The 15,100-nt window shown below is 37.7% G+C and overlaps 2 protein-coding genes across 2 annotated transcripts in view; one reads left to right on the plus strand and one right to left on the minus strand.

Annotated features, from left to right (window-relative positions):
* The window catches only part of CSGALNACT1 (chondroitin sulfate N-acetylgalactosaminyltransferase 1), a 290,025-nt gene that overhangs the window by 192,754 nt on the left and 82,171 nt on the right, over positions 1 to 15,100 (minus strand). The window lies entirely within an intron of this gene.
* Positions 4,795 to 13,450, plus strand: LOC128649762 (uncharacterized). Its single transcript, XM_053703209.1, has 2 exons — positions 4,795 to 5,090; positions 10,564 to 13,450. Exon 2 carries the CDS (start codon positions 10,572 to 10,574, stop codon positions 12,717 to 12,719), a length of 2,148 nt encoding a protein of 715 aa, XP_053559184.1. The 5' UTR covers positions 4,795 to 5,090; positions 10,564 to 10,571; the 3' UTR covers positions 12,720 to 13,450.

The following is a 15,100-nucleotide window of genomic DNA, read 5'->3' on the forward strand; positions in this document are numbered from 1 at the left end:
GGTGAAGATAAGGTAGGAAGATCTTCAGGGGCTTAGTGTTAGGTTTATTTAAGGGGGGTTTGGGTTAGATTAGGGGTATGTGGGTGGTGGGTTGTAATGTTGGGGGGGGGAATTGTATGTTTTTTTTTACAGGCAAAAGAGCTGAATTCTTTGGGGCATGCCCCGCAAAGGGCCCTGTTCAGGGCTGGTAAGGTAAAAGAGCTTTGAACTTTTTTAATTTAGAATAGGGTAGGGCATTTTTTTATTTTTGGGGACTTTGTTATTTTATTAGGGGGCTTAGAGTAGGTGTAATTAGTTTAAAATTGTTGTAATATTTTTCCAATGTTTGTAAATATTTTTTTATTTTTTGTAACTTAGTTCTTTTTTATTTTTTGTACTTTAGTTAGTTTATTTCATTGTATTTATTTGTAGATATTGTATTTAAATAATTTATTGATAGTGTAGTGTTAGGTTTAATTGTAGGTATTTTATTTAATTAATTTATTGATAGTGTAGTGTTAGGTTTAATTGTAACTTAGGTTAGGATTTATTTTACAGGTAATTTTGTAATTATTTTAACTATTTTAGCTATTAAATAGTTCTTAACTATTTAATAGCTATTGTACCTGGTTAAAATAAATACAAAGTTACCTGTAAAATAAATATAAATCCTAAAATAGCTATAATATAATTATAATTTATATTGTAGCTATATTAGGATTTATTTTACAGGTAAGTATTTAGCTTTAAATAGGAATAATTTATTTAATAAGAGTTAATTAATTTTGTTAGATTTAAATTATATTTAACTTAGGGGGGTGTTAGTGTTAGGGTTAGACTTAGCTTTAGGGGTTAATACATTTATTAGAATAGTGGTGAGCTCCAGTCGGCAGATTAGGGGTTAATGTTTGAAGTTAGGTGTCGGCGATGTTAGGGAGGGCAGATTAGGGGTTAATACTATTTATTATAGGGTTAGTGAGGCGGATTAGGGGTTAATAACTTTATTATAATAGCGGAGCGGTCCGGTCGGCAGATTAGGGGTTAATAAGTGTAGGCAGGTGGAGGCGACGTTGTGGGCGGCAGATTAGGGGTTAATAAATATAATATAGGGGTCGGCGGTGTTAGGGACAGCAGATTAGGGGTACATAGGGATAATGTAAGTAGCGGCGGTTTACGGAGCGGCAGATTAGGGGTTAATAATAATATGCAGGGGTCAGCGATAGCGGGGGCGGCAGAATAGGGGTTAATAAGTGTAAGGTTAGGGGTGTTTAGACTCGGGGTACATGTTAGAGTGTTAGGTGCAGACGTAGGAAGTGTTTCCCCATAGGAAACAATGGGGCTGCGTTAGGAGCTGAACGCGGCTTTTTTGCAGGTGTTAGGTTTTTTTTCAGCTCAAACAGCCCCATTGTTTTCTATGGGGGAATCGTGCACGAGCACGTTTTTGAGGCTGGCCGCGTCCGTAAGCAACTCTGGTATCGAGAGTTGAAGTTGCGTTAAATATGCTCTACGCTCCTTTTTTGGAGCCTAACGCAGCCATTCGGTGGACTCTCAATACCAGAGTTATTTTAAAGGTGCGGCCAGAAAAAAGCCAGCGTTAGCTACGCGGGTCGTTACCGACAAAACTCTGAATCTAGTCGTATAAGTTTACAACTACTCCTGGCTTATGTGCAACCCAGAAATAATAGGAGTGATCATTTGGATTGTTTGTATTAAATCAGGTGATTTGGGACAATGCTTTGCATGATATAGATATTTACACCTAGTCCTAGATTGATGGGAGTTATTTGCATTGATGTGCACTATTATCTGTTTGCACAATTATTAGCGGATCACTTGCTATTTCTGATTATATGTACTGTATAGATACATGTGTGTCTATAGTGCATCATTTCCGCTGCACATCGTTAATGCCGACAGCATACGCTGTCGGCATTTATCAGTGCACCAGCAGTTCTTGTGAACTACAGGTGCAATACCGCCCCCTGCAGATTCGCGGCCAATCGGCTGCTAGCAGGGGGTGTTAATCAACCCGATCATATTCGATCGGGTTGATTTCTGTTGGTTTCTGTCCGCCGCTTCAGAGCAGGTGGACAGGTTATGGAGCAGCAGTCTTTAGACCGCTGCTTCAAAACTTGTGTTTCTGGCGAGCCTGAATGCTCGCCGGAAACACGGGGCATCAAGCTACATACGGAGCTTGATAAATATACCCCAAAGTCCTTAGTGCTTTTTTTTATATTTTTAATAAATTGTGATAAAATGTACCAGATTCAACCTCTATAAGTATATATCTGTTATTTTTAGAACGGACTAGATCATTTTCCCTATCTTTATTGCTGGTTATTAACCATTGCATAAATATATTCAAGATATTTCTTATGTTAGAATGAAGTCCAGGCTTACTTTGTTAAGAGGCCCCTTGCAAAACCCTACTTATGTATCTCAGACACCTCAACACCATCTGAGCGCCTCTTCTCTGCTGCAGACAATATAGCTGCAAAAAGAGAGCCAGCCTCAGTCAGGAGCATGTGGACATGTTGACATTTTTGCATTTCAATGCAAAGTTTCTGAAAGAGTGAATAACAGAATGTTAGAAACAGTGATGGTCTATCTCTTTCTAGTTCTACCTCTTTTCAAACAGTTTGTGGTTTTGTTTTGCTTAATTAAAAAAATGTGTTCTGCTGCATAATAAATGGACAAACAGCTGTGTTAATGTAAAGTTTTAGGGGCATATTTATCAAGCTCTGTAGGGAGCTTGATGCCCCTTGTTTCCAGTAAGCCTGAATGAAGCACCATAACCGCTGCTCCATAACTTGTCTGCCTGCCTTGAGGCCATGGACAGAAATCAACCCGATCGTATTGACACCCCCTGCTAGCGGCGAATCTGCAGGGGGTGGTATTGCACCAGCAGTTCACAAGAACTGCTGGTCCAATGATAAATACCAACAGCGTATGCTGTCGGCATTTATCGATATTCGGCGGACATGATACTCTACTTTGTATCATGTCCACTCGCACAATGATAAATAGTCTGAAGTTTATATTTGTAACACTCAGTATGTGGATTTTATTTAAAATATAGGAAACAATTATTGATTCTTTTTTTTATCGGATTAGTCAATTAACCAAAAAAATAATTGGCCGATTAATCGATTATGAAAATAATCGTTAGTTGCAGCCCGTATAAATATATTGTATAATTCGTTCTGCCGCTTTGTGCCGATTTGTGCTACAATTTAACTACACCATTGTGACATGCTAAAAGAACTAAACTGGCTGTCGCTGGAATCCAGATGCACCCTCCATCTTTCCTGCCTTGTGTTTAAGAGCCTTTCTGGGAAGCTCCCACCCTACCTGAGCAGAATGCTCACCCCGGCTATTCCCACCTCCTATAACCTCCGATCCAGTACCAGCACATCATTTAGTTTGCCACAATACAAAAAGAAAGCAGCTTGATCCTCCTTTTCCTACAGAGCAACCCAATTATGGAAAGACCTCCCGCACACTTTCAAACCTTCCCCAAGCCTAAAATCCTTTAAGAGATCCCTCTATACATATCTCAAAATAGAATGCACCTGTCATGGTTGATTATATATTTCCTACCTGTTCTATGTTAAATTTTGCATATATTATGTATTAATATTGTTTCTGTATTTTATTGTACCCTGTTGTAACAATGCAATGTTTTGTGGACCCAGGACATACTTGAAAACGAGAGAAATCTCAAAGTATCCTTCCTGGTAAAATATTTTATAATAATAATATATATACAGTATATATATATATATATATATATATATATGTGTGTGTGTGTGTGTGTGTGTGTGTATATACATGTGTATTTATGAGTTTATATGTGTAATATGTATGTGCACACTTTTGAGCCCTTTCCAGTCAAATACCTTGAAACATACAATATAATTTTTAATGTGATTTGAATAGAAATACTTGAAATTCCAATTTTCTTCACAGAGAAAAAAAAATGTCGTTTTTATTTAAAAAAAATAAAATAAATATATATATATATATATATATATGTAATAATGGCATGATCTGAATTCACATATGGTCTGGAAGGGGTATATATATATACATATATATATGGTATATGTATTCTACAAGAACTCAGCTGAATGGTAAAGAAGGGGTTAACTCCTCATTCAGATACTAGGTCACTATGGAATGTAGAAAGATCACATTACCAGACCCCCATCTGAGAAGGATGACCAGCTGGCTTAAGATCCTTTGTCTAAGGCTAATGCCATTCCCTACCCCCAAAGCACATGCAGGATGAAACCATATACTCTTAAAATTACAATGAGGGCTTGCTTATGAGTGACATCATCATTGTGGGAGGGATGAAAAACTTACAATAAAAGTAGCAGGAATACTGGAGTTCACCCTCTCTCTTTCACTCTTTTTCAATTGGAATGGTGACCACAGCTAACATCAGAAGTAAGTGATCCTTACAGACACATAATTTCAGCACACCATACTTTCACATAGATTGGGCAAATGTATTAGTGTAATATTGATGTATAGTTCACTGCTGAGTATTTATAAGTGATTTGCATATGTGTAATTTATATTTAATCTGCATATTGTAATAATGTTTAATTAGCCTCATTGTAATAAAAGTTTTGTTACTGCTGGAATAAGACTTCGTGAGTTTATGACCTTACAAGTAGTTTAAGCTAGTGATTGTGTGTTAATATTATATAGTGGGTATAATAATTCATAAGGGATTATTAAATGTAATATTAGCCTTTCACTAAAGTGTATAGCAAATAGATACTAAGATTTATAGAGTCTTAGGTACCATTTAAATGCAGTTATTTCATTGGCGAGCCAGCGAATTTTCTTACCAACTACACTTGTTTTAAGGGGGGACTAATCCAGGTTCTTTTTATAATACAAGTGTGATTTTTGGACGAAAATTGAACCTAGTTTTTGCTATACTGTTTTTGAGTTGAGCGTTTCAGCAGTAAAGTCTTTGGCCAAGACTACAGATCCAGAGAGGCATTACCTAAGGATCAGTTGAACCAGACGCAGAGAAAATCATATCGCGCAGGACGTGAATCTGATTTGCTGGCAGTCTGAAGACACTTTAAAGTGTGAGTATGGAATTAATTGTTAAATATGCAGAATGTAGCACATTTGAGCCTGTTGTTGATGAAAATACTGACATAGTTAAAAGACTGAAAGATGTGTGGTTGCAATGTGAGAATGAGAATAAGCTTATTGATAAAAAAAGGTTTTGTTTAACAAAAGAAAAATCCAAATTACAGAATTGCATGAAACTGTTGTTAGCTATCAAAGACCAAATGAATAGAGCAATCTTTGAACATTCTCCCCCAATAGCCATGTTAACAGAGATCAATTGTAACACATTAGATGAGAATTGCCCCACATGTGGGGTAAATGCAGAATATATTAATACTTTAGAAGAAAATTATGACGCAAGAGGCCAACTTATTGCTTCATTGAGACAGGGACTTGCAAACTTAACCCCTGTTGCAGTATTAAATGAGGACAATGCATGTGTGTCGCAGGAAGATGGGGCACATGTTGATGGGGGAAGGGTGCAAAGCCCACATGTTGATGGGGGGAGGGTGCCTATTCCACACAGTGAGGAAAGATTGAATCACACACAAAATACAGAGAGCACACACATTCCAATACTAACCCCACAGATAACTAGGCCAAGAACATTAAACACAGAACATCAAACAGATACTTTATCACTAACACCCAGTGTAAGATCCAGGGGAAGAAATTTAACTCAATCGCAAAATTTACTTTTTTCTACCACCTCTGCTGAAACATCATCCCTGGTATCAACTACCCTTATAAAACAAGATAGAGATAAAGTAATGAGACAACTGGTAAAGTTAAAACCTCTCTTTCCAGTGTATGATGTTAAAGCAGATGTTTTCACTAACATGTCAAATTTTGAGTCTGCAGTAAAACAATACATGCTGTCACATAAGGAAGCATGCTTTTTGTTAAAAATGTGGCTTCCAGGCAGCATTGCAGCTAGATTACAATCACCAGTTGCAGGCCCAGTTAATTTGAACACAGATTGGTTTAAGGAGGATAAATGGGGTTCAGATGGGGACAGATTAAAAGCTGTTTGTAAACTAGTGACAGGGAGTAGAGATTTGGACAGTCACTCTCTTGCAGAAATGCAAGTAGCATTAAATGATGACCCATGGGTATTTGCAGCTAAATTTGAACAATTATATAGACTGACACACAGAATTTCACCAGAACAAACACCTCATGATATGTTGCAGTATTTAATTAAAAAATTCACATATTTGGAACCTAGCATACAAATGATGGCTGAGGAAAAGAATACACTAGAGGGTGTGTTATCTATTATAGGTAAGGCTAGGCAGAACATTTTAAAGAAAAAGAACACAGGGCAACACAGAATTGCTGTGGTAACCACTAATGAAGGGAAACAAAAATATTCAGAGGGTCCCTTCAAAGGTACTTGCCATTACTGCAATAAATATGGGCACAGACGAGTAGATTGCAGATTCTTAAAGAGAATTCAGAAGGAAACTGAGGGAGGGCAGGAAAGATTACATCCCTCTGCACCTCCAAAAGAAAGCTATGCACATAATTGGGTAGGGAAAAATAACAAGATTAAGCCCCCAGATAAAACAGGACAGGAATACACCGCAAAGCTTAGGCCTGGTACTAATCTGTATGGCCCAGCGCATGAGGCTTTGAGAGTGATGACTGTGGGGGGAGGGGAAGTGGGATATCATGAAAAGAATTATGAAAATAATTCTCCTCTGATATCCTGCTCTGACTGACTACCTCAGGCCCTGGATGACATGGTCCCTATATGTAACACCTTTAGGGATCATTCTGGACGTCCCTGTGTCTATGGTGTGATTGAGGGCCATCGCACAAAACTCCTCATAGACACAGGAGCTTCAGTAACTTTGACAGACTTACCATTAAGTCCCCCACAAGGGACAAGACAGACATTTCTTGTGGGACTTGGGGGATCCCAGTCCCAAGCATCCCTTATCCCAAATGTGACTATGACACTAGGTAATCAGTGGACTAAGGAAATTCCCATTTGGCAGAGCAAAAACACAGAGGGTACAATACTTGGTGCTGATATAATGAGATCAGAAGGGATGATAGTGGACCTATGTAACAATGTTTTGTGGAGGGATACTAGAGGGAGAAAACCTGTAATATTAGATGACTCTTACATCAGTCCCATAGCATCCATTGCATCCATTCCTTCAGAAAGGGTGTGGCCGGATACTGAAAGTCACCCTGATTTGAAGAGATTGGTCATGGATTTCCCTGACATATGGGCTCAACATAAGAATGATTGTGGCATATTAAAAGGCATTGAAATCAATATTGTAGGCCCTGACCCCCCTCCACAAAGACAGTATCGTTTTCCAGCAGAAGCTATTGAACCTGTGAGGCAAATTATTAGTCAGCTTGAAAGCCAAGGGATAATTAGGAAATGTTCCTCCTCTAATAATTCTCCTTTGTGGCCAGTAAGGAAAGCAAATAATACTTGGAGGTTAACTGCTGATTTTCGTATGGTGAATAAAGTTACCCCACCTGTTACAAATCTAGTTGCTTCTACTCCTGAAGTGGTATCCAAACTGAGTGCCACATGTAGGTGGTATTCTGTTCTGGATATAAGTAATGGTTTTTGGAGTGTCAGACTAGCCCCAGAGTGCCAATATAAGTTTGCTTTCTGCTTTGATAACATGCAATTTTGCTTCAATTCGCTTCCTCAGGGCTTCCACAGCTCGCCTACATACTTTCACCAAGCATTAGCAGAGGTATTAAAAACATTCTCAGTCCCAGAAAGTATCATACAGTATGTAGATGATATTTTGTTACAAACAGAGACAGTAGAGGAACATTTGGAGCGGCTGAATGAACTGTTTGGCTTGATTGCTGAATCTGGCCTCAAGTTAAACACTTCGAAAGTACAATTAATGAGACAAAAGGTGACATTTTTGGGAGTATCAATACAAAGGGGTACAAGATGCCCTACTAGAGAACGAGTTACAGCCATACTTCAGGTGCCCAGACCTTTGCATAGGCAGTCCTTAAGACAATTCTTAGGCTTGGTAAATTTTTCTCGTGATTTCATTGAAGGGTTTGCTGAAAAAGCAAAACCTCTCTATGATCTTTTGAAAGGGGAGGATGTTGGGAAAATTCCTTGGAATACAGAACATGAGGAAGCATTTAAAGTGTTAAAGGAAGGTTTAGCATCAGCCCCTGCCCTTGCCACAGTGGAGAGGGAGGCCCCTTTTGCTTTACAAACATACACATCTGACACTTCAATTTCCACAGTCCTACTGCAGGAGAAGGCTGAAAAATGGAGGCCTGTTGGCTATTTTTCCAGGCTTCTTACTCCAGTAGAGAAAGGTTATGACGCATGTATCAAGGCTTTGTTAGGGGTGCATTGGTCAGTTCAGGCTACTGAGCATATAGTGGGATTTGGGAAGCTCATCCTCCAAACACCACATACCCCTATAAAGCTGTTATTGGAGAAATCATTAAGTGGGGTTTCAACACAAAGAGTGACTAGGTGGTTAATAGATTTGCAACATCGTGACATCACTGTACAACACAATGCAAAATACACATTACCCCAACTAATGCACACTCAGGGTGAACCCCATGACTGCACAGAGACATTCACACACAGGGAAACGCCTCATAAATTGTTCAGGGACAAAACTTCTCCCCAGGATTTACAAATTTATGTAGATGGCTCAAGATTTTGGCAGGATGGTCAATTTAATACTGGTTTTGCTATTTGGGTCCCCTCGCAACAATTAGCTCTTAAATTTATGTTACCAAGATCATTCTCAGCACAGAGAGCAGAATTAGAAGCCATTTCTATGGCTTGCCACAGGTTTGACACACAAGACATTTGTATATACAGTGACAGTGCCTATGTGACCAGATCACTGACAGAGTACTTACCAATTTGGAATCTAAGAGGAATGGTAGACTCAGCAGGCAAACCATTGTCACATGTTCAAGCCCTTAAGAAATTGGTAGATTGGGGAACACAGCACCCATTGCAGTCAGCTATTGTTAAAGTTAAGGCACACACACATTTCACAGATGCACATTCACAAGGGAATGCACATGTGGACATGTTAGCCAAACAGGCAGCTGTAGATGGGGAACCATGGCAATCAGATGAGAATGACAGTGAGACACAGGAAGCATGGAGAGAGCATGTTACATCTAAAGATACAATGGTACACATAGCAAAGATTACAATGGTAGATTCAGAGGTACCTGATTTGAAAACAGAACAAGCTAAAGATCCTAACTTTTTCCCTCTGTTACAGGAACAGCAAACACTCCCAAATGGTTATTCAATTTGTAATGGGTTAATATGTTACTCTAATCCCAATGATCCACAGGCTAAATTGGTTTTTGTGGTCCCAAGTCATTTGCAGGGACCTATAACACAGCAAACACATTCTTTTCTTGGGCATATTGGGCAAAGTGCATTAGAGTACCATTTAAGGCAAAAATTTCATTGGCCAGATTTAGCAGAAACCTGTTTAAAATGTGTACAAGAATGTTTAATTTGTGCTCAAATTAATCCACGCCCTAAAGGTCAGAGACCCATTCTCCAGAGAATACCAGTAGCAGATGGCCCCTGGAAAGCTATCCAAATTGATTTTATAGGCCCACTTCCACTATCAAAGGGGGGTCTCAGGTATGCCCTAGTAATTGTAGATATTTTTTCAAAATGGGTTGAGGCTATTCCACTTCATTGTGATACTGCACAGGCTACTGCCAGAGCACTGTGGGAACATGTTTTCTCAAGATGGGGGTTTCCAACACTCATTGAATCAGACAGGGGTACACATTTTACAGGTCAGGTAATGCAAAATCTCTGTGCCCTACTGGGAATACAGACAAGATTTCATGTACCATATCATCCACAATCCTCTGGTATAGTTGAGCGCATGAATCGCACATTAAAAACAAAATTGTCAAAAATGCTTTCCCAGTATGGTAAATCATGGGTCACACATCTTCCAGCAGTTCTAATGGCTATTAGAGCTACACCATCAAATGCTACCAAGTGTTCTCCCTATGAGCTCATGACAGGGAGAAAGATGGCATTAGGCCACCCAGGTGAACCACAATTGTCTACTCCCTTGAGAGAATCTGTGTCTAGAGATCAATATCTCTCCCAAATTCAGGAGCAGTTGAGCTCACTGCTAATTTTTGCTGCCTCTAATATGGCCCCAACAGATTGTAAATTTTCATCTACACCTCAAACACCTCTGTTTGAGAAGGGGGGATTGATCATGATTAAAAATTTTCGCAAAAATTCTCCCTGGGATGCAAATTGGGAAGGACCTTATAGAATTTTGGACAAATTGGGTAATACTGTAATTAAAATAGAAAGATCAACCCCTGGGAAAACCAGAAGGCAGCCTGGTTACAAATGGGTCCATGTTGACCAATGTAAATTGTATAGAGGGACAGCTGTCCCAGATGTAGATATTTCTGCTAAGAACTGATATTCTCTTAATCTTTTTTTGACAGATTTCATTATGTGGAGCCTGAGAGGAATGATCGCCACAAACCTATTTGTATTTGTGTGGGTGTTATTGCAAAAACTTCCAATCTGTGACTGTAATGAACTTTCAATCACAAACCTCACAAGGAGTCGTAGATGGAGCTCAAGCAGCATCATCAGAGGATGGACAGGCTTATGGAGCTCTCAAGACCTTCACAAAGATTGTTTGGGAAAATTGACTTTTAATGTGGGTGGGAAAATTGAAATATTTGCAGAAAAACATCAAGACAATTTAATTGGTTTTTGGAGGGTCAATCAGGGTAATAAAGTTGAATGGGAATGTAAGTGGGTGGCTTGGGGAAAATGGACTGTAGGTCTGGTGGGAGAAGGTGTTTCTGTGTCTACAACATTTACAAATCCTATTCACACTATAAATGGCGATAACTATAATATAACCAAGGTTATATTTGAACAACAAATTGGAGAAGGGATTAATTGGAGGGTTACAGCTGCCAACTTTGGTGGAGGGATTGAAGTATACTTAAAAATAGACCAAATAAAGGAAACAACCACATTTACGCCTTTGATCTATTCTACTTTAATCACTACACCAAAGATGAAACATTATGACAATACTCCAATGTGTAAGGGGAAAAGTGTTGTTTCTAGTGGTCCATTTCAAACAAGTACAATCAAGCCAACTCCAGTATTGAGGGATGCCACATTCCAATTTATCACGTGGAAGATTAAAATAATAGATTGGCTAGTTTCCACACATTACCAAAATTGTTCCAGAATTACTGCCACTATGGAAAAAGCATTAGTTAAGTGGGCAGAAGGTACTAGGAGAAGGACTAGGAGGGATATCATGGATACAGTTTTGGGAGGTGTGGGAACAGGGCTAGGTGTGGTAAATTCCATTGACATATCCAGCTTAACAGCAACCTTACAGTCTCAGGGGATGTTAAATGCAAAAGGGATTCATACGCAACAAATGATAAACACCCTGGTAGAGACACTGACACAGACAGTCATTCAGGTTCAGGGTCCTGCCATTCAACATACAGAGGAAATACTGATAGGAGTAATTAGTAGGTTAAGGGAAGTATCCTGGGATTTTGTGTGTATTTCCATGCAAACAGAATTATCAACTGACTTTAAATTAATAGCACAGGCTATGGAAAATAACCATACACCTTTGGGAGGGTGGGAGCAGTCTGTTGTTAACAGTTTTGCATCAAAACACAGAGAATTATGGTTAAACAGTTGGTTGGGATGCAGGGAAAATATATGCAGGGCTACTTCACTTGTGCCCACTAGTGGTACCTATCAGAATGTTTATCATTTGTTTTCACTAGGAACACCTGTCACAGAATCTCATGTTTTGCATCATGAGTTAGAGTTCCCAAATTTTATATGGAATGGTTCCCATATGGAACAGGTAGATATGTCTGGCTGCATAAGGTTTCCTTCTAAAATTTTATGTCTACCCAACCAGGCAAGAATAATTTTTGATTCCTGCTGGCATAATCACTCATATTGCAATGGTTTTGTGGAGAAAGTTAATCCCCAAGATATGATTTTTCCCTTAGGACAAGGAAAGGTGTGTTTTGTTGCATTGAAGCCTAAAGATGAAGTGCATGTATGGTTTGACAGGTGTAATTCAAGGGAACAAATCACACCAGGGATTTATTGTATTACTGGGTACCCTGTGAGGATAAGTTCACTACAGTTTAACTTCACTGTCCCACAGTTACTCACATATAACGCTACCTTGGGGGCTCCACTCATAACCCCAATATTAGTAGATGATGCACCTTGGCAAAAATGGGTAACCTTATTGCAAAAAGACTCTGTGTTACTAGAACATCTTAAAAATTTTGGGGAACGTGTTCATGTAAATTTCTACCATCAGGAACAAGAACTACAAAGGATTGAACATACTTTTACGGAGATGTCAAGTGTAACCTGGTGGCAGAAATTAGCAAATTCCTTTTCGAAACAGTCATCATGGGGTTCTGCATTGGGAAATCTGTTTATACATCCATTTATAATCATATTATTTATTTCTATATTATGTATAATTATTCAAATTTGTATGTGTTGTTATTTAAAATCATTAATTGCACGTGTATATCACTTATATTATGGTATGCGAATGGAAGCGTCTTTAGTACACTAATATAGCCATCACACATAGGTGGGGTTAGGAATCTTCCATCAGATTCACTCATATAAAACAACCATTGGAATGGAAGGGTATGGTAACCTCCATTGCCAAAAGGGGGGAATGTAATAATGGCATGATCTGAATTCACATATGGTCTGGAAGGGGTATATATATATACATATATATATGGTATATGTATTCTACAAGAACTCAGCTGAATGGTAAAGAAGGGGTTAACTCCTCATTCAGATACTAGGTCACTATGGAATGTAGAAAGATCACATTACCAGACCCCCATCTGAGAAGGATGACCAGCTGGCTTAAGATCCTTTGTCTAAGGCTAATGCCATTCCCTACCCCCAAAGCACATGCAGGATGAAACCATATACTCTTAAAATTACAATGAGGGCTTGCTTATGAGTGACATCATCATTGTGGGAGGGATGAAAAACTTACAATAAAAGTAGCAGGAATACTGGAGTTCACCCTCTCTCTTTCACTCTTTTTCAATTGGAATGGTGACCACAGCTAACATCAGAAGTAAGTGATCCTTACAGACACATAATTTCAGCACACCATACTTTCACATAGATTGGGCAAATGTATTAGTGTAATATTGATGTATAGTTCACTGCTGAGTATTTATAAGTGATTTGCATATGTGTAATTTATATTTAATCTGCATATTGTAATAATGTTTAATTAGCCTCATTGTAATAAAAGTTTTGTTACTGCTGGAATAAGACTTCGTGAGTTTATGACCTTACAAGTAGTTTAAGCTAGTGATTGTGTGTTAATATTATATAGTGGGTATAATAATTCATAAGGGATTATTAAATGTAATATTAGCCTTTCACTAAAGTGTATAGCAAATAGATACTAAGATTTATAGAGTCTTAGGTACCATTTAAATGCAGTTATTTCAATATATATATATATATATTTATATATATATATGTATATACAGTACATTATATATCAATATATATATATATATATATATATATATATATATATATAAATTCATATAGATATATATAGGGAAAGATATATATTTTAAAAACACACACATATATATATATATATTTATAAATATATTATGTTAATGAAACATTGTATATGTATATGTACATTAATTATCTTTCATAAATTTGAAACCCCCCCAAAATAAAACATCTTCTATGTGAAGAACATTGGAATTGAAAGTATTCCTAACTCACTTCGGGTTTAGCGCAGTTGGTCTTACGCAGTGTCAGGTTAACGCACAAACAATAACTGTCAGTTTCTTTAACAGCGCATCCCATAAAAGTCTATGGCGAAAAGAAGTTAGTGCGGGTCCTGAACTTTGAGCGCATCAGACTTTTGCTCATGCATTTACTTTTTACTTTTGACTTCTAATACACACGCAAACCTGAGCACGATAACATTTTACTTTGAGTAAAGTAAGCACGCAAGTGAAACAATTAGTTAGTGTGGCACTTGTAATCTGACACATTATAAGTAGTCATGTATTGAATAATTATGAAATTAATAGTGTGCCCTTTAACCTTAGGGCTAAATTATTTGATATAAGTTGATGAATGATAATACATTGTCAATTCCAAAGAAGGTGCCAAATAATAACTACATTTTCTCTGTTATGAAACCATGCTCTCATGTACCTATAAATATATCCAAAATGGGTGTTTTACAGTTATGGGCTTTGGTAAGGTATTTGTCACCATTTTAAAATTTAAGGGACATTAACCTTGTAAGACAGTTACTTCATAAGCTCATTTATAACTAACTGGCCTCAACAGAGAAGATAAGGAATAATAGGCCTTGATACCTATGGTAACCTAGGTTACAACATGGTGGCACCCATTACTTTCTAAAGAGTAAGGGAGCCCATTAATATTGCACAGGCACCCTCTTCTCTCATGAGCAGGGCTTGTCAATCATCCCTGATGAACCAATCCAGGATATTTTAAGTATGCCCCTCTGAGGTGGTAGATAGTTATCAGCATTTGCAGGTTTAACTGAGCGCTAGAACATGCCTCTTTCTTCTTCCTTGAAGAGTTAAACAAGTTATACAATTAAAAAAAATACTTATGCATACAATTCTCAGGTTAGTCTTTCTTTGAATACAACATTATATCTAGCCTTTATCTAGTGTTTAATGTCTCTTTAAAATTATTTGGCGAAAGTAGAGCTTGTGATCTTAGAAGATAACTATAATTCACATAATTAAGATGGGTGAATGTTTTAGATAATTGAAATATGTTTTTGTAAAAACAGGAGAAGTAATTAAATCTTTTATCATATATATTATTTATATTAGTGCTATTGAATGCAACATTTGAATATTCAGTACTAACATTCTAATGTTGATCCTATTAGATCCTGTAAGTCTA

Source organism: Bombina bombina, chromosome 2 (genome assembly GCF_027579735.1).
Source record: "Bombina bombina isolate aBomBom1 chromosome 2, aBomBom1.pri, whole genome shotgun sequence".
NCBI lineage: Eukaryota > Metazoa > Chordata > Amphibia > Anura > Bombinatoridae > Bombina > Bombina bombina.

Excerpts from the sequence above, each read along its gene's own strand:
- LOC128649762 (XM_053703209.1), top strand. The coding sequence starts at position 10,572 with ATGTGGAGCCTGAGAGGAATGATCGCCACAAACCTATTTGTATTTGTG.